At 47.3% G+C, this 24,450-nt stretch overlaps 3 protein-coding genes across 3 annotated transcripts; 1 reads left to right on the top strand and 2 right to left on the bottom strand.

The window, feature by feature from the left end:
- The first annotated feature begins 7,121 nt into the window (after positions 1-7,121).
- On the top strand, positions 7,122-9,379 carry LOC117588350 (kinesin heavy chain-like). The gene is made up of 2 exons (XM_034279562.1): positions 7,122-7,167; positions 7,279-9,379. Coding segments are annotated over exons 1-2 (1,821 nt in total). The 5' UTR covers positions 7,122-7,165; the 3' UTR covers positions 9,098-9,379.
- A 92-nt stretch (positions 9,380-9,471) lies between these two features.
- Positions 9,472-11,203, bottom strand: LOC117588576 (low-density lipoprotein receptor-like). Its single transcript, XM_034279971.1, has 3 exons — positions 10,970-11,203; positions 10,323-10,326; positions 9,472-9,513 (listed from the first exon to the last, which is right to left on the bottom strand). The coding sequence occupies exons 1-3, from the start codon at positions 11,182-11,184 to the stop codon at positions 9,511-9,513; spliced, it is 222 nt and encodes a 73-aa protein (XP_034135862.1). The 5' UTR covers positions 11,185-11,203; the 3' UTR covers positions 9,472-9,510.
- Positions 11,204-12,001: 798 nt separating this feature from the next.
- On the bottom strand, positions 12,002-20,652 carry LOC117588671. The gene is made up of 3 exons (XM_034280114.1): positions 20,191-20,652; positions 15,843-16,091; positions 12,002-15,784 (listed from the first exon to the last, which is right to left on the bottom strand). The coding sequence occupies exons 2-3, from the start codon at positions 16,070-16,072 to the stop codon at positions 12,070-12,072; spliced, it is 3,945 nt and encodes a 1,314-aa protein (XP_034136005.1). The 5' UTR covers positions 16,073-16,091; positions 20,191-20,652; the 3' UTR covers positions 12,002-12,069.
- Positions 20,653-24,450: the final 3,798 nt, after the last annotated feature.

Below are 24,450 nucleotides of genomic sequence, written 5' to 3' on the forward strand. Positions count from 1 at the left end.
ACACCATGTCGGATGTCTATTTTAAGATACGCGCCGCTCTTGGATGCATCCATACCATCACAGTGCATCCTCCCTCGTCCTCGCCTTCTAATAGATCGTAGCAATAATTTAATGGACATCTTGTCTCGCTCTCCAATACACTCCGCTCCCTTCGATCCCTCTCTCACTCAGAGATCGACAGGCACCGGGCTGGGGCGGCATCTGTCTCTGGATCGGCGTCGGCCTCCGCCAGAGCCTGTCCATATATGTAGAGCGTGCCCCTGCCTCTGTCTCTGTCTTTTACCTCTGCCTCAATGCCTCAACCCACATATGGTGGCATGGTATGGCATGGCCCTGGACTTGGGATTTATATTTAGTTTGCTTCCTGCTTCTGCCACTTGAGATGGGAAAATGCAGAAAAGAAAAGAAGGGAGTACCAGTGCCAGGCAGGCAGGCAGGCAGGCAGGCAGGCACCATGAAAATCGAATGCCTGCCGATCGTTTCGTTGAAAATTATATCGATTGCACTTTAATACTACTCTGCACTCTCCCCTCTTCCCTTTTGCTGTGTGATTTATGTGAACATTTCCAGCCCACATTCTTTCTCCCATCCCCCTCATTCGCCTGCTGCCCCTCTGGAGTTTCCGTGATGTTTTTACAGCTTTCAAATCATAATATCGTGCATCATATATCATAAATATATCTGTGTGCCAGTGTGTGTGTGTTTTGGGGCCTCTAAAATTAGTCAACGGAATCATCTTCATCATTCTTTTTTTATAATAGATGCCTCCGAAGTGGAGTGCGAGCGACAAGCCCTTGGGGCACGTGCGGCCTTAATTAAGAAAGAACTTATAATACATGTACAAAATGTACAAAAATAAACCCAAAACCACAAAATGAGAGCGTTCCCTAAATGGAAGTTCCGCCATTTCGAATGGTTCCATCAGTTGATGTCACGATCGATTTCTGCCCCTGAAAAATCCTCGATTGATATTACCCCAATAATTTATAATCGATCGATTGCTGGAAAATGAGTCAATCGGTATTCTCCGACTTTTAAATCAAACGTCCCAATGTGCTGGAATTCTGGACAAGCCATCGATCTATGGCTGGGTCTGAAATTCACTGGACCCAGGAACGACTGGGAGACCAGGAGAGAACTTAAGCAAACAGTGGAGAAAATCGTGCTTTCTTCTTTCTTTGGGAAACATAAGCCGCAAAAGCCGCGAAATGTGTGAGTGGGAACTGGGCACTGGGGACGCCGCGGTGCAGGCTGCACAATTAATCAAATCTGTTTTACACACAATTCCAATTTCAATTGAAGGGGGGCCTTCATCCGCTTGAATGCTAAATTAATAGAGACAACAGCTCCACAAAAAACTATATGACTCCTTCTCTTTCTCTGTGAGTGTCGTCTGCCCAAGTGCCGCCACGGAGTATCTGTGTGTGTCGGCATCTGTAGCTGTGTGCAGTCTGGTTGTCTGGGCTAGTCGGTCGGTCGTAGGGCTTCTTCTCCAGGCATAGAGAAAATGCGAATCGGAATGGAGGGTTTGTGTCTGCTTTGCAATCATTGGTTGGGGAGCAACAATTCTTACAGGAACCATTCAAACAATCAAGCTTGCCATATGTGGGAAAACCTCGTAACCCCAAGTTGCGATGATCTCAAGCTTTTTATTGTCGTATGCAAATTTCCATTAAGAACCATCTGGGGAATCTATGCAAATATGCGATAAAACGAGTACAGCACTTCGCCGTTCTTGTCTGATCCCCAAATGAATTTTGCACTTTGTTGCAATCGATATGATGGATGCACCACCGCAGTGGGGAGTGCGCTCTAGTTTCAGGTTCCTCCACTTCACTCCATTCCACTTCACTAGCCTGCCTACCCTTCTTTATTATGGGGCACCTCAGGCCAGACGGGGGCCTCTGCCAATCAATTGTTACCCCCTTTTGCGAGCGAGAGTTATTTTATCGCAGATTTCGCAGATTTGGAGCAATAAACTTTTAAGAATAGAGAGAGGATAGTGGGATACAGGGGCAAGAAGAGCAAGCAATGACAACGACCGTTGGTCACTTGGTCACAGTTAACAGTTAGAGAGAGGAGCAGAAGAGTAGGCCAGAGCAAACAGTTTGAGAGAGCACTGGCAGAAGCAGAGCAGAACTTAGCAGAGGCAGAGCCAGGGGCAGGGCAAGTCCGGAGTTTAATTGACGTCTGTGTCTGTGGCTCTGTCCATCCAGCACCACAAATGAAAACGAGAAGGGACGTGTGAGACGCTTCTTACACGTTACAACTTTTATACCCGGCACTCAGTACTAAATCTGCAACACGCTCCTTTAGCTCGCTCCCCTTCCCAAGACCCACACACTGCAGACTCGCGGCAGAGGCAGACCCTGCACCTGCGCCTAATAATGATCCAATCGGATCCCCGGATTGGTGATCTGATAAATATGGTCATTCCCTACAGAATGGTGTTTTTAGTTTTCTTTTATTTTCAAAATTGTAGATTTGGGATACAGAAGTATCCCATACAGAAGTCTGGATGCAACATTTGGTGGCTCTAGCTTTTAAGGTCTCTGAGATCCAGACGCTCAACAAGACGGACGGACGGACGGACGGACAGACGGACAGACAGACATGGCTCAATCGACTCGGCTATTGATGCTGATCAAGAATATATACACTTTATGGGGTCGGAAACGTTTCCTTCTGTGTGTTGCATACTTTGTGCTCAAATACAATATACTCTATTGGCTCTTAGAGTACCGGGTATAATTAGGTTGGATGGCTGTTTGAAGAGAGCGGGAATCTGATCGCCCGCCAGACGTGAGAAAGAGAGAGCGAGAGAGCAAAACCGTAACAAAAGAAGAACCCAAAAAACGCCAAACCAAACGGTTCTTTGCATATTTCGAGAACATAATTACATAAATACATATTGTATGTATACAAATGTTCGTTGATATGTGTTTCCACATCTTCATCTGAGATTTTTTCGGGTTCCTGTACATATGTACAAATTTGCCAGTGTCAGCGCAACCGTGTCCGCGGGTCAAGGAAGAGACAAAGCTTCAAATTCTGATGACTTTTGTTTTTGTTTTAGTTTTGGTTTCACTTAGCAAACGTCATTACAGCGGTGGGAATGTATGTTTGGAAATATGTATAGATATTATGACCGATGTAGCAGATAACTGCATTGTGGGAAAAAAAGTCTACCAGCAATACTGACATGCTCGTTGCTAAAACAATATACCCAATTGCCCATTGCCAAGGTAAGCGGTATCTGCAATCCGATGCGTTACATTTATTTCGCCTTCGGCCTCCTTCCAGCCTTCACTCCCCCCCCCCATTTTTTTACTCCTGCCTTTGCTTCTGCTGCCTTTTTCTGTCGTCTCCTCTTTGGCAGCAGAGCGTAACGCGACGCACGCGCCGCCTTCAGGCAGAAGCAGGCGACGGCAGAGGAATTTTATGCGCAGGCGCAGCCCCAAAAAGGCCAGCGACTTTTGTCTTCTACTGCTACCTCCGCATGCTTCTCGACTTTTACTGCTTTTGTGTTCTTTTGTTGTTTTTTGTTTTTCGAGTAGGCGTCCAATCCGCCTTGGATCCCGTCGTTCCCACACTCTCAGCAGGAACCAAGAGAAGTGCTGGGGAGAGGGAAGGGAAGTTCGAGTAGAATATAATTTGTATACCCTACACACTTACTCGCCGCCGTCCAAAGACAAGAGATCAGACAGAAAAGTGCTGTAATGATGATCCCCACAGTTGTTTCCTTCCCACTCTCTGTAAGGTGACGCACAAGCAACTTTCTTTAATGAATGCAACTTAACAGCCCACCTTGCAATCACACACGCTCCACCCTGACCACATGCACAAGCACAAGACTAGTAGCGAGGCAGATCGGCTAGAGGCAATCCTGAGCTGGGTTCAATGTCAAGTTCAATGTCGTGCATTCAACGAATTTTGTGAACAGTTTTCAAGATTCCATCGAATCGTAGTTCCCTTTGGCTGTGACTTCAGTTCAGAAATCAGAACAGCGTTCATTCGAATAGTTCAGAACGCCACGTTCAGATCGACATTTTTTATTCAAGCAAAACAAAAAATTATTTTACACACAATTTTAAATATTTGGTCAACTGGGTCCAGCAATTGAAACTTTCCGTTTCAGAAAAGGATACTGCTGATTGTATTGCTTGGAAGAGGGGAGCATACAATCCAACCGTCTTGCGACGGATATTAAAATTCTAGAAGGAACGAGCGCTTATTGGTTAGGAAACGCAAGGGATAAGCCAACGGGTAAGTTTGTCTTTGACTGCAATTGTTGTTGTGGATGAGCTCATCGGCCCCAGCCCCTCCGCAACTCGAAACTCCTTTCCCCGGTCCCTATATAGTCCTCACCATCAACTAAATACACCACGGTTAAGTGGTACACTCGACAGATTTATATCTCGCGGCGCTCGTCCTGTCAAGGACGCACTTATCCCGAAGGGTAGCTGAAAGCTTTGGGGGGAGGGGGAGTTGTTCAGAACCTGTGGTAGGAGGGGCTGCGTCACGCTTATGACGTGAGTCATTCAGATAGTCAACAAGAAGGGAACCCTAGTGGAGCGGAACGAAAAACAAAAACGCGAAATGCGAAACCCGAAAAGAGCTTTAAAAGGGTTATTAATGATGGCAGAGTGGAAAGGCGATTATCGAGAGGGGCGAGGCGGTGTTATGCAAGAGCTCGTGACACTACGGATCTCGCTTGATCTGGCTCCCTGTCTCTTTCTATCTCTCTCTCTCTCACTTTCCGTGGCTTCGTTTGTTTTTTTGCGAATTCTGCCATTTCCCTGTGTTTCGTTTGTTTTTTTTTTATCTACAAAAACATCTGCAGGGCGCCGTTAGGACTGCGCTGCCAGCGTCGCGCTGCTGACTCTACTGGGACGCTCCCGTTAGTGGTGGGACGGCTTTATGGTGGTAGTGGTGGTGGTGGGCAACGGCAGGCAGCAGAAAGGCAGATGCGAGAGGGGGGAGTTTCATTAGCACACATTTAAAACTAAGTAATTAAACACGCGAGATTATCTTAGAACCAGCCCAGTCCCCATCCCTCCAATATGGCCCATGCAGCACGCACGCAATTTTTGGGCATCAGGAACACCGCTGCAGAGAGCGAGCGTGCCCGGCTGCTGCACACACACACACACATACGGGAATTTTTATTGATTTTTCACACACAAACACACACGCACACTGGCACACGGAGTTCCGTGGAGATAACGAAGGTATAGCAATAGGGAGATGAAGAGAGCACAAAACAAACAAACAAAAAACCACGAAATGCAATTGTCGCAACCGTCTCACTCCTCTCCACCCCTTCACACAGGATTACACTTACACTGCACTCTCACTCTTTCGCTTCGTTGGGACTCCTCTTGCTCTCTCTGTTTGTTTTTTGCTTTCCTTGGCTCCTTGACGAAATTTCAGCACACGCCCTAATTTGGCCAACGGAGTGGGCGGCTGCTGGCGCCAACGAGAGGGGGCCACCGGGCGACACCAATAAACAAAAAAGAGACACACGCACACTCGCAAAAAAATAAGTGCAGGACACTGGTGATCGACCGCGCCAAATCAATTTTATTAGATTAAACAAGGGCCCAAATCCATCCCTATTGCACCTTTCGTAAGCGGCTAATTTAATCGCGCGTATTAACGTTCTGATTTGTTAAAACTTCCGTTAGACCCTCAGATTTGTGAACCGCGCGATTTTTTCATTTATTTGGTTTTAAGCGCACGACCAGTGTGACCTCGGAGCTATCGGCAAAATAAACCGCGAGACCCTCGAAAATATACCGAAATATACTTTTTCATTTTCAAAGTATACCGTAAAATATACCGTAGTCTTAAATCAGATTCCTCGATGTTGTTGTTATATTTGATATTACTAGCTTGCAAAGACTTTCACCACTGACACAATAATTTAATCCTATTGACGAATCAATTTTTCTGATTATAAATACTCCTTTTTATTGGCTGATATAACATATGACTTTATGACATTACTACTACTACACATTTTCTACATACCAATAACATACTTAGCAGAATAGCCAAATATTTAACAGAATGTGGGAAGGATTCTGTGTCTATTTAAGATAAAAGATAAGCGCCTTTGTCTGCCATTTGGCTTTATAAAAGTAAGCATTTTATTGTATTTACTTTGATTTAAGTGTGATTGTTATTTTGAAATAAATTCACACAAGCGTGCGAGCAGCGCTCGCAATCACACTGTAAGAAATAACATAACAGAAAAAAATTTGAACTCTAACTTTTACTTCTTAGCACACGCACACATGCAAAATAAAGAACAACGGTGCTCGGTCACACTTTTGTTTAAAAACGGTAAATAGGGTATATTTTATTTGTGGGGAATAACGGATGTATGTATGTAACGCACAGAAGGACACGTTTCCGACCCCATAAAGTATATATGTACATATATTCTTGATGAGCATCAATAGCCGAGTCGATAGAGCCATGTCCGTCTGTCCGTCTGTCCGTCCGTCTTGTTGAGCGCCTAGATCTCAGTGACTATAAAAGCTAGAGCCCCCAAATTTTGCATCCAGACTTCTGTATGCTCACACTGTAACAAGTGTATTTCAAAAATGAGCCACGCCTCCTTCCGCCCTTTGAAGATAACTTCATTATAACTAAATTCCTCATCATTCAAAATTCTTCTTCCCGATTTTCTTGTATCCAAAGCTTTGGAACCGTCTGCATGGCCTGAGCACACTATTCTACATGAATTCGACCTGCCTCAAGTTATTTTTCACTCAGTTGCATTAATGTAGGCTGATGACACTAAAATTTGGTTTCCTTTTGCGACTGGTACTTAAATACTCGCCTACAACTTCACCTTGATGAATTAATTCGTTCGAATAAGCTACTTTTCTTGAATCATTCTAAGTGCAAACTTATGACTTTTCACCGACGTGCTCCAATTCTCTAGTTGAAAATGTTCTGGATTGACTAGGAGTCCTTTTTGATAACAAGCTACTAGAGCATGCATAATGTTTAATGTTCGCTTTAAAGTTACTAGCAAGCTATGACTTTAGAGATCAAAGCTATAATTTTATACAACTAATGAATACATTTTTTAAAAGATTGACTACAAACTGGTGAAGGACTCAGCCGTTGCTGTGTGTTTGGATGTGTGGAAATGTTAGAATCAGATTTCGTAGATTTTAGCTTCAGATAAAGATTTGGGTCAAATTGAAAATAATTCAATCAGGAACAAAACATACAAATAATACTTATTATTTCTTTTTATAGGCAACAACATTCAGCAATGGAATCTGATGAAGAGGTCCCCGTCATGTTAAGCTGCGAATCGAGCGAGTCGACAAGCTGGCACTCGAATCTGAGTACGGTATCGGATGGGTCCATTTCATCGTATTCGAACTGCGGCACGCAGACATCATATTCATCCCTTTCGGATGAGACTGGGAATGAGAATGGTAATAAGAATGGAAATGAGAATGGACATGAGAATGAGAATGGGAATGAGAACACATCGGAGCATGCCACGCAGGGTGGGGCAGAAGATTCGGCTTCCTCCAGTGATGTTCCGCTCAAGGACTGGAAGGACTGGAACTTTGCCGAGCACTTCAAGAAGGATCCGGCTGGCTTCCTCGATAAGTTTGTCGAGAACTATGTCCATCTGAATAGCGTGGTCACGCTGAAGAGTGACATGGCCAAGCGGGCCGTTGAGCAATCGAACATTGTCAGGCAGCTGCTGCTGCAGGAGCAGAAGCTCAGCAGCGAGCTGCGCCAGGAGCTGGAAGACTACAAACAGCGTCTCGAGAGTGCGAGCATCAACAGCCACAATCAGGCCATGGAGAGACACAATTTAATGCAGGAACTGGACCAGACCCGGGAGCAGTTTTTCGAGGAACGTTCCATAGAGCTGCTCAAGCACAATGGCATCATCAGCGGTTTCCAAAAGGAACTCATGCAGTGCCAAAAAAAATACGCGGCCCTGAAAGCTGAAAGGAAGAGACTCGTGGCGGAGCTCAACGAATGCAAGAGTAACACTGCACAGGCAGTGCCGGAGGGAGGGGACGGGTGCGGCAGCCCTCAGAAATGGGAAATACTTTGCGCGGCACTCAAAGGCCAACACGAATACAATCAAGGCATCATTCAGGAGTTGCAAAATAAAAACGAAGAGCTGGAAACGAAAGCCGCAAACGGACTGCAGTCTACCGGTGCCTCCGCTGAATATGCCAAGCTGCAGGAGGAGCTGAGATTCTACAAGAAGCAATACTTCGAGGACAATGCCGACGAGTCGCACGGAAACAAGGAGCTGCAGGAGGAGCTGACGCGCATGCAAGCGATCCGCAAGTCTCTGGAGGTGTCCAATGAGCGACTCTCGAGTGAGTTGGAGGCCTACAAGGAGTCGTTTTACCAGGACAAATCAAAGGGTAACGAGAAAATCAAGAATTTTTGTCGTGATCTCAAAAACGAACTCAGGGAGAAAGAGAAAACAATTGACAATCTTCGTGGGATGAATGAGAAGTTGAATGAAAAGCTGGCAGACATGAAGTTTATGCTGAACCGCATGGATCTGCAAGCGACGGGACTCCAATTTTCCCTCGAGATGAATTCGGAGCTGGAAACACGTGAGGCCTCCTACGAGAGAGCCTTTGTGTTGCTCCAACGATTGAACTCGCAGCTGCGGGAAGAGGCCAGCAAGACACGAAAGAGCTACAAGAAGCTGAAGGAGAGCTTCAAGCTTGAGCTGGCCAAGCAGCAGGCTCTCAGCGGTAGTGACGGTGGCCAGAACCCCGGCAAGACCGGGAAACTTAACGCTCTGCACGAGAAGTTGATGCATTATGTGAATAAGCTCAGCGCCACATCCGTGTCCGATCACAGCCTCGGCAGCAGACTCAGCCGAGTCAGCAGCAACGTTTCGTTGTCTCAGATCATAGGCCGCAATCACCTCAAGATGGATCCCGATGAGGTGCTCGAAGATGCGTTCAAGGCATTCTGTGACATGGTCACCGATTACTGGGTCACCCAGATGCACCCCTTTGAAGCCGTGGAGCCCAGTAGTTATTCATCGAACGATGAAAAACGCTTGGAAACCTATTAGTAATCCACGCAATTCTACACACAACTAACACACTCCGAACTCTAATCAAACAACAAACAAATTCAAAGAAGGTCTCCGCTTGAGATCCTTTTTACACTCCCCTTAAATAATGTTCGTGCACTATTGTTATATTTCCTAAAATGCTTTAACGAACCATCCCCACTACTATATGTCAACCAGGATCGATTCAAATTCACAATTGTTATATATTTTATAGTTTCACTGTTTTCGAATTCAAAATTAAACGCGCCCATTGGAAGGTGGAGCTGCAAACTAGTTGCATTTTTACTCGGTTATTACTTCAATTCACATTTCTCGGGCACATGGCCCCAGTTGGTATCGTCGGTACGGGTGTGCCGGTGGCCATCCAGGGGCTCGCCCTCGAGCAGTCCCTTCACTGCACGGCACGTGCTTCACTGTTAGAGAGAAAATGAGAAGAGAGCTGAATTAGTAACTATTATTCATGGGAGTATGTTTGCTTCAGCCTAGTGAAATTACTAATAGGTGACGTCGTCCGCTGCATGACGCAATTAAATAAGGAGGTGCCGTCGGCAAAAGTGCTCTACTATCTTTGCTGTTTGCAAGTTCTAGTGTAAGGGCTCTGCGCTGTAAGTGTTAGTGATGGATTAACCCTATGATGGCATGGGGGTTAAAGTTGCCCATTACAAGAACATTTTTTTTTTAATTTGATTTTTCAATAAGCTACTACTTGTAAGTAATTGTTATTTTGTTCATTTCACCATGTGACACAATGCCCCGCGTCGCATTTTCCGTTAGTCACCGCTCAGCATCGCACGGCGTGCGCTCTCATTTGTTTGATCTTCTCTGAGCGAATCTCTCAGTAGACACGCTCTCGCGTTCGCTCTCACATGAGTACCGTAATATACATACATACATAATAGACAGACGGCAAGAATAACTGTAAATCGACCAAGGTGATGAGACGCACAAGAAGGGGAGTTCAATAAAAAGCTACACTACTGAGAAAAATCACTTAAGGAATACCAAAAGGATACACACACACACACTTATACATTTGCTTATTACATTTTCATTTGTTGTACTGGCATACAAAATTCCCACTGTAACGAGGGGCAGCACCGCCTCGCAAACAGCGATACCCGCAGCTTCGGACAGTCCAAAGAAATTCAGATTTTGCGAGTACAATGCGCCGGAGTGCAGCATGTACAGGGTGTCCAACGGCATCAATTCAAAACAAAAGCACTGCATCAAGTTTGCAATGTGCGGCTGGCGCTCCAGCGGAGCGATGCACACCCAGTGGAGGACTGCGAAGAAGGCCTCCAGCTCCTGGTTGATGCCCAGATTATCGCTCTTCAGCAGCGTCTCCATATGATGGTGCGTCAGCTGTGCAAACTGCTTGGTTCCCACGAGTACAAGGAAGTAATTTCTGATAGTCGACAGCAAGTGGTGGCACAGATCCACCATCGCGGGGTCATCCTTCAGTTCGAGAAATATCTCGAAGGCTTCCTTCTCACGCAGTACGCTGCCGTTGCAGTTGCCGCTTCCACTGGCCGTATCATCGACGTCGGAGCTACCCTCGAGCCCTTTGGAAATTGCCTCTTCAGACAGACCTTCTTCAGACATCTTGGCACGAATTTCTAACTAAATTTGTTCACAATTTCTCGAAATTGATTGATAGAAACGACTTCTACCGCCGACTGAACTGATAGTTCTAGGTAGTTCAATTGACCCAGCCAAATATACCCTGTGGTAGTTTGAACTAAGCCTACTATGATTACTTCAGGAACGTAACTCAGTTACAGGCAGAAATATATATAAAATCTGTGATATATTTGTGCCAGACGGCATCATTCAATTAATTCCGTTTTGTCTGTCTTTAGTGCTTGGATTGCCGACCTCATCACTGCCATCGAAGCAGTCGGAGACCTCGTCACACTGGAAGCTCTTGGGTATGCAGTGGCCGCTGGGCTCGGGATCGCAGGAGCCTCATCGGAGTTGTCGCCACAGTCATTCTCGCCATCGCAGCGCCAGGTGCGGTCCACGCACTTGGAGTTGTTAAACGTGTCCAACGGCAACGGAAGATCACCTCGCGACCTGCATAACATGGAGACAGAGTGCTAAATTTGAGTTATGTCCGACACAGAATGTGCGTAAATATTGAATATTTAATGAGTTGGTCCTTTCTGAGTTGGTCCTGAGCTTTGCCAAGGGCTGCTTTCCGAGTCGTTTGTAACTGGTTTTATTTTCTAAATTTGTGTTTGAAAGTTGAGACACGCTCCAGCTGATGCACTGATGAATAATGAAAAGTGTGGCAGCTCTGATGGACAGACTGTGACACCACCTGGTGTCTCTTTTCGCAAGCGATACTTAAGTGCATATGTTTCTCGCCAGGTGACGACTCTGTGCATAAGTCTCATGTAATGTGCAGTTCAAATAGAGATTTAAACATATAATTGAAAGGGTTCCGAGGATGGTCTGGCTGTGCCAAAATCCAACCAAAACATCGAAAATATTTGCTAGTAAAAAATCGTTTTAGTCAACTCTTAGATTTGGCACTAATTCTCACACATATCCAACTGCAGATTATGCATTCCCCTGTTTTCATTCTGTTTAACTTTATCGATAAATCTTTTATTCAAAAATTCTAGTTACAAATATCAATACATATACATAGAAGTAGATATAGATATAGATAGATACACACACATAGGTAGTATCATAAAAGCAAAAGGACTCTTAATCTGGTTGATCGGATTGACTCTTACAGCCTAGGCCCAACTTATGACTACGGGATCTGGCATTGCATCTGGAATCCCAATGGAGTAGCAGAGACAGAAGAGCAGTGACTACAATAAATACACACACACGTACGATACAATACGATACGATAACGATAACGATAAGGAATGGACAGAGGGGAAACATATTTACATATATTTGTATGTTAATTTTCTTTTTCTTTGTGTTTGTTTTTGTTCCTGTCTAGGAGTCTAGGGAATCTTGACGGGTAGAAAGAGTCGCGGATCTCCAATCTTGGGACTGAGGCGCACCACAACTTGATCATCGCCAGCGCCAACCTCAAGGAAGGAGTTCCAGTCGGCCAGGAAATAGAAGCCGTTCTTTTTCTTAGCTGGCGGCGGATCCTCGGTGACGGGATCCGGCCCAAACGAGTCCGCCAGATCATCGAGCGAACCATTGCGTGACTCCTCCGTGGAGCTGTTCTCAGACTCCCCAGCGGCTGGCTGAACGGATGATGACTCCATGGTGGCAGCGCCAGTGTCCATGTCGCCATCGTCCAATCCCAGACTCAGGCTTATCCGTGTGGGTGCTTGGGTGCTGGTGCTGGTCTCCTCTACTTTCTCTGTGCTGGTGCTGGCATCACTTTGACGCCTCGACTTGAGGGTCTCATTGTTTTGGCCATTCTGCAGCGTCTGCAGGTAGGCGGCATCCTGGGATTGGGACTGTACCTGTACCTGTGGCTGTGGCTGTGCCTCCACCTTATCGAGGCTCACATTGAGCTGCTGCAGCTCCTGCAGATTGCTGATCAAACGCTGCAATTCGCTGAGGTTCGTCGTCTCTCGCTTCTCTGGCTGTGCCACCTGCTCCGGCTTTGCCAGTTGATAGTTGAGTTCGCTGAACTCGGCCATGAGGTCCCCATCGAGGACACCCTCATCCGTGTCCATATCTTCAGCCGCAGCATCCTCATCGTCGCTGCGTCGTCGAAATCCCTGTCCCATGCCCATGCCCGGTGGCCTTGGCTGCTCTGTGGACACACCAATCCGGTTGGCCGCTCGCTTGATGGCTGCCTCAATGATTTTTGTGGCACTGAACACCGGCAGCTCCAGGCTGCTCTCCGTCGTGTGAGTCGCTGGGCGTCGTGGCCGCGGCGAGGCTGGCTTGATCGTTGTCAGCGAGAACACAGCCGGCGAGGAGGAGTCCACTGTCTGCTGTGGTGCTGGTGTCGTCGTGGTCGTCGTTGTTGTCGTCGTGGACTGCAGCTGACTCTCGAGCTGCTGGGACAGCTCATGGGGCAGGGCCACGCCGAGCTTCTGCAGCTGCTGGGTGTTGTACAGCAGCTTCTGCAGCTCCTCGAGATCCGCCTGCCGGGGGCCGGGTGTCGTCGGATGGGATCTCCTTGCGGGCACAAATCTCGGCGCTGCTGGACTCACCGGCAGTGGTGTGGGCGTCTTGTAGATGGGCTGCATGTGATGGTAGCTCTGCCGCTCGCCCGTGTCCTCCAGGCCGCCAAAGAACTGCTGAAATTGCTGGCCAAAGTCCTGGTCAGTGGGGGATCCCCTCTGCGGATGTGCCGGCTGTGACATGGCCAACTCGCGCAGCTCCTCGCTGGAGCTCTGCTGAGCTGTGCCTGCTGCTGGCTTCTGGTACACTGGCAGGTCCAGCTTCAGCTCCGGCTCCGGCTCCAGTTCCGGCTCCTGCTCCGCCACGGACTGGGCATAGACGATGTGCGCTCCATTCAGACTCTTGACGTTCGGTGTGCGCACAGAGGCGGCTGTGGCTAGCTGTGGCTGCGGCTGGTGCTGGACCGTTTGCAGCTGGACTCGCTCCAGCTCCTGCACCTTGCTGAGCAGCTTCTGCAGCTGCACGTAGTCCTGCGGCTGCACCTCCTGCAGCAGTCCATTGCTCCGCTCAAAGTTGCTCAGCGGTCGCTGTTTGGCTGTGGAGGCTGCCGTGGAGATCTCCACCTGTGCAAACGGCGTCGTCGTGGTGGCTGACAGCCGCTGCAGCTGAGCAAAGTCGTTGCTGGGCAGCGCCGGGCCAAGGTCCCCAAGGTTTCGGTTTGCTTCTCCTGCAATTGCCTCCGATCCGGCCACATTTCGGGTGAGAAAGTTCGGGGTCGTTGGCTTTGGCTGCTGCAGTTGCTCCAGCTGCTGGACCCTCGTGATTAGCGCCTCGAACTGTGCATGATCCACCGCTGCTGCCTTGCTGGTGGTGGTGCTTCTCGGTGTTGTGGTGGTGCTCGTTGTGCTCGTTGTGCTCGTGGTGGTGCTCTTTGGTTGCTTCCTTTTGGTGCTTCTTGCCTGCTCGTAGAGCTTCTCCAGCTCCCGATCGTCGCTGAGGAGACGCTGCAGCTGTAGCAGATCTGCGGCGCCCAAAGAATTTTGGCCCTGATTGAGGCCAAGGCCCAAACCCAAACCCAAACCCATATCTAAGCCTGGTCTAGGCTTCACGGTGGTGCTGCTGGTCGTTGGCGTTCTCATTCGCTCCAGCTGCTGCAGCTGTCGCAAGATCAACTGCAGATCGCGCTCACCGCTGGCTGGTGTAGTTCGTGGCGTGGGAGGAGGCGATGGAGTCGTTGTGCTGGTGCTGCTGGATGTCGAAGAGAAACGATTGCTGAGTGCCTGCACACCCGGATTGTTGCTGCTGCTGCTGCTGCTGCTGGTTGCCTTCAGCACATTCTCTGGATTGATCTTCAGCTTCTCCAGCTCCTGGAGATTCTGCAGCAGCTTCGACAACTCATCGTTGCGGCTGCCCGTTGCCTGCTGGTTGCCGGCATTCGCAAAATTAATGTCAATATTGGGATCGATGCGTCTCCGGGGCTTCTTGGCCTCAATGAGCAGCGGCTCCCCATGGGTAATGAGCTGCACTGGCGCTGCTGTCGTTGTTGTCGTTGATGTCGTTGTCGTGGTGCTGGTGCTGGTGGTGGTGCTGCTGGGTGTTGCCTGTTTCCTTTTCGGCTGCGTCTGTAGCCGCTCCAGCTCCTGCAGATTCTCCAGCAGCTTGGCCAGCTCCGCATTGGTCTGGGGCGGCAGACGTGCCGTGGCCGTTGAGAGCTCCGTGTGGGCACCCGCCGGCTCCTCCGTGGGCGCGGCACTCTTCTTCAGGGACTTGGGTGCCTTCTTGACGATGCCAAAGCGCGTGAGATAGCCCTCCACCTCGGGCTTGGCGCGCAGCTCTTCGCCAATGTTGAGGGGCTTGAAGTTGGAGTAGGCATCGGGTCGGATGCGGGCACCCTGCAGGCCGCGCAGATCCGCCACCGCCACCACCGAGGGCTGTGGTGCGCTCTCCGCGGGATAGTAGTCGTCCATGGCATACCGCTTGTGGGTCGCGTCCCCCTCCCTCACGTGGTGGCCGGACACAATGCCCAGACTCTCGAGTATGTCCGCCACGGGCTTCACCGTGCTCGATGTGGGCTTCCGCTTGCGCAGGAACTGCGCATTCTTAGCGCTGTAATGGGAGCTGAAACGCTGCGAGCCGGAGCCAACGCCCGGCGGAGCTGCGGCTGCGGCCGCGGCTGGTGTGGAAATCACCGGCTGGAAGTCCTGGTACATAACTGGAGGCGGTGCCGGTGGATGGTAAGTGGTGGCCGAGGGCATTGGACGGAACTGCTGCTGCTGCTGTTTGATCTGCGACTGAGCGGGATAGAGATGTGCTCCGGCATAGGCCGGCTTGTAGGTGGTGGCTGCCACACGGGGATTGCCGCCGGGCACCGTGCTGCGTGGCAGGGCATTCGGGTCGGGTGTGAGGAACTTAATTGGGTCGGGGGGCGTGTACGCATCGATGACCCGCGTGACGGGTGGACGGGTGTACAGCTCCTGCAGATTCTCCTCGGTGTTGTTGTCCGTGTTGAAGGGCAGCACGAGCATCAGGGCACGCATGCTGTCCGCCCGGCTCATGTCCCCCGCCTCGATGCTCTTCTCGTACTCCTCGCGTGTCACCTTCTCGTACAGCTCCTCGATCTCGCCGCTGTCGCGTCGGATACAAGTACATTAGCACAGAATTTGCCACAGATTTGCGCACTTACCGTGTCAGTCGTGGCAGCGCCGGATCATTGGCCAATATTTGTTGCACCTCATCGATCGTCTGCTCAATCTCTGGCGGCTGAAAGAAGCTCTTGTCCAGCTGCTGCTGCAGATAGTTGGCCCCCTTGCTGGCACTGGCAATGTTGCCCTGAATGTTGGGCAGTGCCCCAACACCACACAGGAGCAGGCACAGTGCCAAAAGGCACGCGTTGCAGCTTGCAGCTTGTGGCATGTTGTCAGGCTACGCGGAGCTAAAAGACAAATTAAATTTGTTGAGTTTTTTTTTGTTCTCTCCCAAACAAAATCGAGTCCAAATGAGTCGTATGACAGAACTGCAATCTCCCCCACCAAGTATAAACTCTTTGAGCCCATTTTCAGTGCATAAAAAGTTTGGTTTCTGTTTGAAACTCCCCCCAATAAATGAACCTCGCATTACCTCTCGAAACGCCTTGCAGCCATTCAGCATACAAATAAATAAATATCCATTTTGTGTGCATGAAAAGATCCAATTTCCTCCCAGAAAAAGCAAGAAAGACTTGCAAAGCCGAGAGAAATGTGCGAGTGCGGAGTATTTAATAACAACTTGAAAACGTGAAAGAAATCAAATGAAATGCCTGACAAATTGTTCGTCAAAAGAGACTGACAAGTGTACAAAAATGTGTTTAACCAAACAAAAAAAAAAACAAAAAGAGAGAGAGAGAAAAAAACAAGACACAAAAATCCAAGAAACATTTGGAGAGGAGCTGTCGAGCAGGTGGGAATTACCAGCATTTGTTATGATTATGTTGAGGCATCAATATTGAGAATTATGCAAGCAGCAGCTCAGGTGAAGAGAGAGAGAGAGAGAGAGAGAGAGATCCTGAATGGATCCTAATGGAAATGTAGCAGCCTGTGGCAACATTCATCACAGATTTGACGAACGAATAATAAAGGGAATGAGGCGTACCATTGGGCAGGGCTGGGGGCAAGTACTCCATTTTATTTGAGAGCCATCGAAGCGTTTAATTTTCACTTAATTGCCGTAGTTAAATCATCAATTTAATGAGAGTGCCGTAGAAAGCGATGACGAAGACGATCAGTGGCAGCGGCTGCCGTCCGGTGAAGCCGTTAGCGAAATGAACTGTTAGATAATCTGGCCGAAACGTGTGCCGGGTAGCAGGTGGAGGGAGGGAAGGAATGGGGCTACCTGTTTATGGCCAAGCTATGCGGCTATTCAGCTCTTTTGCTGAACAAAAACAACGAACTAACAGCTGCTACGTGCCGGGCATTCTGAGTGGAGTGGAGTGGAGTGGAGTGGAGTGGAGCTGTAAACTGCAACAAGTTGGCTTGTAAATGGAATTGGAATCCATCTGGAAGTATCTCGAACTGGAATGCCGTCAGATGATGAGAGAGAGAGAGAAAGAGAAACCGAGGCTGTAACTTGTCTTACTTTAGACTGAATCTGTGCAAGAATCAAAGCTATGTTGTATGCAGATTATACACATAATTGTACCAACTACGAGTGCTTCACAGCCCCGAGCAATCTTCAATCAAATCAAATTTCATGCCCAAAAAGTAATCATAGATAAGACCTGTGCAAGGACAACCCTGATCCGCTGATTATTAATATATTTTATTGATAATACTTCAGAGAGCAGGCCGGCAAGTGCGCTGTGAGGGGAGTACAAGAAATGCATTTTAATTTCATAATAGCAGCAGCAGCTGATACTCGTGCCCCATACGTATAATCAAAACGCAAATAAATCAAAAGGCAACACACGGAATGTGAGTCAATCTTTTGTGAGTGAGTGGAGTGCATTCCCAATTCAATTCAGTACAAGACAAGACCACAGCCAAGACTGCGATGATGATGATGACGATGATGAGGACGTCACTGGAGCGCATTAAACATATTGTTACATTCGTGTGTATTCGTGTGTATTCGTGTGTGTGTGTGTGTGTGTGTGGTAACAATTAAATTTGTGTTAAGTAATTCCAAGTGATTATTAACATTACATTACACACTCAATAACCTAGTCCCCAAACAAGTGAGATTGCCAGCGGTAGTGGGACATTTTCTGCGTCTAATTGACGGCTAATTTCTTTTGCCTCCTTTTCATTATTATTATTATACTTCTTTTATATTTCAATTTCAATTTCAATTTTCCACACACCGCGTAGACGTAGACAGCCAGTCAGTCGTTGTACATGTGCCCATGCGGAAGCTTAGACGGACTCCACTCAGATTTTCAGATGTCAAAGGCCTTGAGCCCATTGTTGGGCTTTGACTCTCAACAGTCTTAGGAACGTTCAAATGTTGCGCAAAAAAAAAATAGATCCAAAGTACAAAGCATCCCAAAATGTCAACCCTAAGGCTTGACTGTGACAACAAAGTCCAGTAATGTCAGTGCCCATTGCCATAATACATACTTAATTTAATGACTGACTCATACGTAACTGGGAGTTCTGCAAAAAGTAACCCAAGAGCCACTAAGCTTGCCCATGGATCATGTGAAAATTGAGCAGAGCCTTAATTTGGTCGCAGGCCCTTGACTTGAATGAGTTTAGCCCTGAATCTGTGCTGATTGCTGGGCAATTTACAATAAAAAAAAAACAGAAATACGAGCACTAGCCATATAATAAAAAGACAAACAAAAGACAATTGCTTGGCCGCTTCATTAGTGCATTAGTTGAGAGCTCAGAGTCTATGTGTGGACCCACGGAAAGGTCATTCAGAGCACATTGAAGAGAACGAACGGTGAGTGTTGGGGTTCTTGGAATTTGGGCTGGCCACAGAGGTGCAAGATGTGCACAGAATTGGGTCAAACAGTGCCCCAAACTGGCACTCCCTCGTGAAGGTCAGCTGTCTGTCATTTGTCGTCGTACAACATTTCCGGATTTGGCGAGTCGAGAAAGCGCCTCGGGGCTTAGCTCTCACTTTGGCCAATTAGTCAGACGGACTACGGACGGCGACAAATCAAGCCTCAAATTCGTCAGCCCACAAAAGCGGCTTGAAGCTGGAACGGCACTCGAAGTTGGTGCCTCATCATCTTGCACCACTTTTACTCGCAGCTGAAGCTGTATGGTAAGCTTTGTGGCTTCAACTAAAGCAAACTAAATGTGGCCTGTGGCTTTGGTGGTCTTTTTGTTGTTGTTGTTGTGGTTTTTGTGGTCGTTTTCCTTGTTTTACAGGCCAACCAGACTGGGTTTTTGGCCAGCTCCAGTGTCGAGTGTTGAGTGTCTTTCTGGTGGCTGCAGTTGCTGGTAAATTCTATTTAAGCCAGCTCTTAAATGCATATGACAAGTGAATGTTGTTTTGGGCGGCCAGGAAAAAGCCGGACCAGGCTCCCAGTAGCAGTCCCAGTCCCAGTCCCACTGGCAGTCCCACCACTAACTTGGCCAACTGGATTTGGTTTTGTTCGCCTGTATGTGTATGGCATGTTCGGATCTGTATTTGGATCTGTTTACTGGCAACTCAAATTGATTTCTTGCCTTGGCAGATGCTCACCGTTCCTAATTATTGTTTGTTTTTGTTTTATTTTATTACGAGCATTTATTTTTGTTTTGTTTGTCCCTCTTTCGCTTCGTTTTGTCACTTTTGTTTGTGTTTTTGTATTTTTTATTTGTCAAGTGGCTTTCTGCTTTTGTGGCCTGTTGTTTCCCTTTTTTACTTTTTACGGTCACTTTCACTCAACACCGAACGCAGAAGGGGAGCCGCCTCAACCAGCAATAATTATAATTACAATGATAATAAATATTAAAGCACTTTACATGCGTTCACTTTTCCTTAATTTTCCCCCAAATATCTTTCGTTTGTTTTTTCTTGTTTGCTGTTTTAGTTTCTGGCTTTGTTGCTGGAATATTTTAGTTTCATAATTCCATGGCCAGTTGCTGCCACACTTTGGTTCTATTTAGAGGAAACATTGGCCCGATCGAAAAGGATAAACAAATATAACACAGCCTAATTCTTAGGAGATATTTCTCCGAATTCGCAAACACCATTCTTGGAGCTGTCAAAAAATGCACATTGCGTCTTCTTAATTAATTCTAAAATCTGTAACGCATCTTTATTGATGTTTCTTTTAGCTCCATTACTGCTCCACATATTCCCTATCAATATCATTTACTCAGTAATTAAATTCCATTTGTCCTTGGGTCAAGGTCGTTGCAGTGTCGTTTTCCATTCACCAGTCCCACACTCCGACTCCGAATCAAGTTCGTTGCTGCAGTCTTTTCTTTTGTTTTGCCATCCACTTTCCCGGTTCCCCCCCCCCCCCCCCCCCCCCCACCACTTGGGGAGAGGGCAACTGAACCTGTCACCCCAATTCCCCCGCTCCACCAGCCAGCTATTGGCAAGCATTTTCCAATTACATTTTCAATATTCGATGCTTGTCCGATGCTTGCTCTCCTCGGCCGCTTCGATCAATCGATCGATTGGTAGCCAATCCGTTACTCTGCCGCTCCTCTGTTGCTTCTCTGCCGCTCCTCAGCCGCTTCGATCCAATGTAAAAACCGAAAAATCCCCAATCCAATATCAAATCGAATTGCTCTCTTTTTTTCACAACTTTTCGAGGCGGTGCCGCACACACAACAAAATTCACACACAGCACAACAACAACAACAACAAATTGTATTATGAAAAAAAATAGGAAAAAAAATTAAATGGACGCAAAATGCGAGCACGCGACTGGCGCTGGGGCCTCGGGCTTTAAGTTGATTTTCGGTTTTGATTTTGATTTGTATTTTTTGTTTATGTTTCGAATCGGTATCGGGACTTGGCGCATGCGCGGCCTGCAGACCATTTTCAATGAGCGTTCGAGTTGTACTGAAGCCGGCCGCACCGGCGACAACGTTTCAACGGCGCTGCCACTGCCGCTGCTACTGCGCCGCTGCGGTTGCTGCTGTGGCTGTTGCTGGTGCTGGTGGGCTGGCGGCTTGGAATAGAGAGCGGTGGGTAGTGTGCCTCTCTAGAAGAAGTTTCGATTCTGTGCCAAAGCCTGCAACCGAATCATTCAGTGTCTATTGCCCCCGGGGCGTGACCTGTCATCAGCAGCAGCTTCGATTCATAGCTTAAGTGCCTCGTTTACCTTGACCAAGTACACTGCGATCCGATCGGATTCGACGACCGACGATCGCCTCTCCGTTTACACAGAAAGTGGGGAAGGTGAACAGCATTCTGTGGACAGGTTTTTGAGTTCCATCTTCAGTTCAGACATTTCACTTTGGTCAGCAGCAGCAGCATCTGCCTTTGACTGCCTTTCCCCCAATTGACAAATTCAAATTCGATTGGGTTTTTCTTTCACTCGAGACGCACGAGACGCACTTTCAGCGGGGAAGCGGGACCAAATTGATTTGGTTTTTGATTACAATGCGTTCGTCTGTCTCATTGTGGTCGCTGCTCTCGTTGCATAATAAACAGATAGACTGAGGGGAATGGGAGATGGTGGAGCTACGGCAATATGTCGATGGTATGCCTCAATGCACTTCTCCTCGTAATCGAGCGGCCTAACTACTGTGATCTGTTTAATGGGCAACAAAATGAAAGAAAAGCAAACAAATGACAGATGTGGCACTTTCAAGATGTTTTACTCTGGGCTTTTATTTCTGGGCTTAAGAATTCAACAAATCTAAAAATGCAAAAAATGTTCAAAATGCAGAGCCATTCCACACCACTGATCTACTTGGTGTAAATCTTTCTTATTATACCCGGTACTCGAAAGGTAAATGGGGTATATTGTATATCCATTCCGTAGGGAATGGCCATATCTATCAGATCGTCAAATTGGGATCCGATGGATCATTATTATATCCAGAATGAAGAAATTAATTTCCAGTGGCTAAACCCACCCTGTGCCGCAGATTTTATTGTTCTTTTCACATCGAGCTTCACTCGGCCCCTGCCTCTGCCGTCCCCCTGCCACTGCCTCTGCCGACTTTTAACCCACCCCGTCCCGCAGCTTATATTTGTTTTTGTTTTGTGTGCGGGCGCTGCCTCTGCCGCGACTCTGCAGTGTGTGGGTCTAGGGAAGAGCGGCGCACAAAGGAGCGTGTTGGTGTGAGAAGTGTTGTTGATGTAGATGACAGATGAAGAAAAAATGTAAAATTTGACAAATAACCGCTAAGGTGCAGATGTTGTACTGAGTGCCGGGTATAAAAGTTGTGACGCGTAAGAAGCGTCTCACACGTCACTTCCCGTTTTTGGATTGCCTTCGCAATGGTTTCGTATGCGTTTTGCTTGTGTGAATCTCTTCATTTTGACGCGCTTGACATATGGAGTAAGTGAAGCAATTATTTTGTGGCTTATTTGTAACATTTGCCATTTGCACAAAACGTTGATTGCCTTAACCGCAAAGATGAAGTGAAGTTACTCCCTTTCAGAGGGTAACCTTCTTCTCTCCTTCTGCATTTTTGGTTTTTAAATTTTATATTTTTTTTGTTTTTGTCTGTGTCTGTGACAACTTTTGACACAATTTAACGCTGACGTGACAAAATCGTCAGCGGCTTTTGCGTTTGGCTTGACTTGTGCCGCACTTAAATCATTTTTCAGGGGAAGCCACACACAGCCCAACAGCTCGAGGAGCAGGAGGAGACGAGCTTCAGGCAGAAGAGACTTGGTGCTGGAGGAGGTTTGCGGTAAGGTTTTTCCAAGTGCTTTATATTTGGTGCGCTTGCGCTTTGACTTTGCCTTTTGCACACACTCCGAATTGCAACACAACAAATAATAATACAAGACTCACAGCACAGCACAGCCAGCCAGCAAACAAAAAATGACAAAACCCATAAACTCTTGACATGACATGGCCAAAATGCTGGGTGAGATGGATGCGGAGTTGGAGTTGGAGTTGGAGTTGAGTGGCAGGGCTGTGTGTCATGGAAAGGAACTTTGGAGCATCGCAGGGGCCAAAATGTGAAGTGCCACTAAATTATAGCCACGGATGGGAGTAGGAAGTATTTACAAGTACGGGGGAACCAGATCCATATCTGGCCATATCTATCACACTGATGTCTCCATTGAGTTGAGTTCTTTCTGTCTCTTCTGGTCTAAGGCGTTGGCTGTGTCGTCCACCGTTGCCGTTAGCCCGTCTCCCTTCCACCCAAATGCTGTTGCCTGCCTGCTTTTACTTTATTCGGCCATTCACTTTCTCCGTGTGTTGTTTGCTTTGCTAATTTTCGGATTTGACTTTGTTGCCGTAGTCTCGTTTTCTTTCTTTACCTCTCTCCCTCTCTCTCTCTCTCTCTCTCGAACAACAGCAACAGCAGAGAAGCGAACGGCAGGGAGAAAAGTGAAACAGACAGCCAACAAAACGGACGCAAAATTGATTTTTTCTACACATTTTTTGTATACATATTTATATTTATTCGAGAGTATTATGATTTTTGAGCAAATGTTGAATAGTGCCAAAGAGGAAGAAGTTCGTAATCAGCATAAATAGTCCATGAGTGCATGTGAGGGTATCAAATGCTTCGGTCTGGCTTGTGTCTGGTAAGTATGCAAAAAGGCAAAAGAAATTATTCAATCGCGTGGCTAAGATTATTCAATCCAAGCCAATCCACATATGCAGTGGTAATATCTACGACGAAAACCAGATCATTCCTCAAATTATGTGCAATACTGACGTCACTTAACAGATTTCATCATACACTAATTGTGCCCCAATTCTGGCCCCATAAATCAGTGAGCATAACAATTCAACTGGCTGGCGGCGCAATGCCAAGTTCGTTGCTCAAGAGGCCGGATGGATGGCTGGAGCTCACTCTGCAATCTATGTCTCTGGCTGCCATTTACTGGCGGTAAGAGTTAAAGCCCCCCAATCAATCGGTCGTCAATGTTGTTTGGCTTGTTAATTAGCAACGAAAATTAGCTGCAAATTGTATGCAGACACGCGGCCTCAGGCGACAGGCAGCCAGGCCACTGCAGGAGATTGTGCAAGATCCTTCCTGCCAGGCATCGTCAAAGTTTTTATGCTCTTTCCTCGACCGTTATGCAGAATTTAAGTATACTCGTAAAAATGACAAATTTCACATAATGGAATGACGTCTCCTCCCAGTTCGATTGCATAACAGCCAAGAGCCGAGAGATGACGGCAGTCAGTCAGTCCGGCCTGTGTCAAAGACAAACAAAACTTGAGCCGACATTTCAGCAGAGAGAAGGAGGCACCTTCAGTCCCGGCAATGTGTTTTGTGTGTGCGTTTGTTGACCGTCAAGGCAAACAGGAAGGAAACCCAAGCCGGACTCGCTCTCTCTCCTGACAAGCAAATTAAAATTCAAAGATTGGACCTGTATTTGATTTAGATGGCTTGATTTATGAGCCGGTCTGGCATGTAAATGAGTTGCTGCTGCTGGTGGCAAGCTGAAAGTAGGCGAAGGTTAAAGTGCAGATAAGCTAAGCGCCGCTCGAATATGGTTCGATTCCACCGCTTGAGCATTCTAATCGTGAGGGAAAAAACCAATTTGAATATTGTTTTTTGAACGGGCAACGGGACGCAAAGCAGTGGTGCTGCCAGTGTGACCGACCAGCTATCGATACTTTTTCCATATATCGATGCATCGAAACAACTATCGAGTGTTTCGTAGGTCAGACAGCTGGTCGCCCCCGTGCATGAAGCAATTATATAGGGAGGGCCCGTCGT

The sequence above is a fragment of the Drosophila guanche genome, unplaced genomic scaffold (assembly GCF_900245975.1).
Source record: "Drosophila guanche unplaced genomic scaffold, DGUA_6, whole genome shotgun sequence".
Classification (NCBI taxonomy): Eukaryota; Metazoa; Arthropoda; class Insecta; order Diptera; family Drosophilidae; genus Drosophila; species Drosophila guanche.

What these genes read in the sequence shown, in the direction of transcription:
- LOC117588576 (XM_034279971.1), bottom strand. Translation starts at nt 11,184, where the DNA reads ATGTTATGCAGGTCGCGAGGTGATCTTCCGTTGCCGTTGGACACGTTT.
- LOC117588671 (XM_034280114.1), bottom strand. Translation starts at nt 16,072, where the DNA reads ATGCCACAAGCTGCAAGCTGCAACGCGTGCCTTTTGGCACTGTGCCTG. An exon ending in GCGCTGCCACGACTGACACG is followed by an intron (nt 15,785 to 15,842) that starts GTAAGTGCGCAA and finishes CCGACGCGACAG; the next exon opens with CGGCGAGATCGAGGAGCTGT.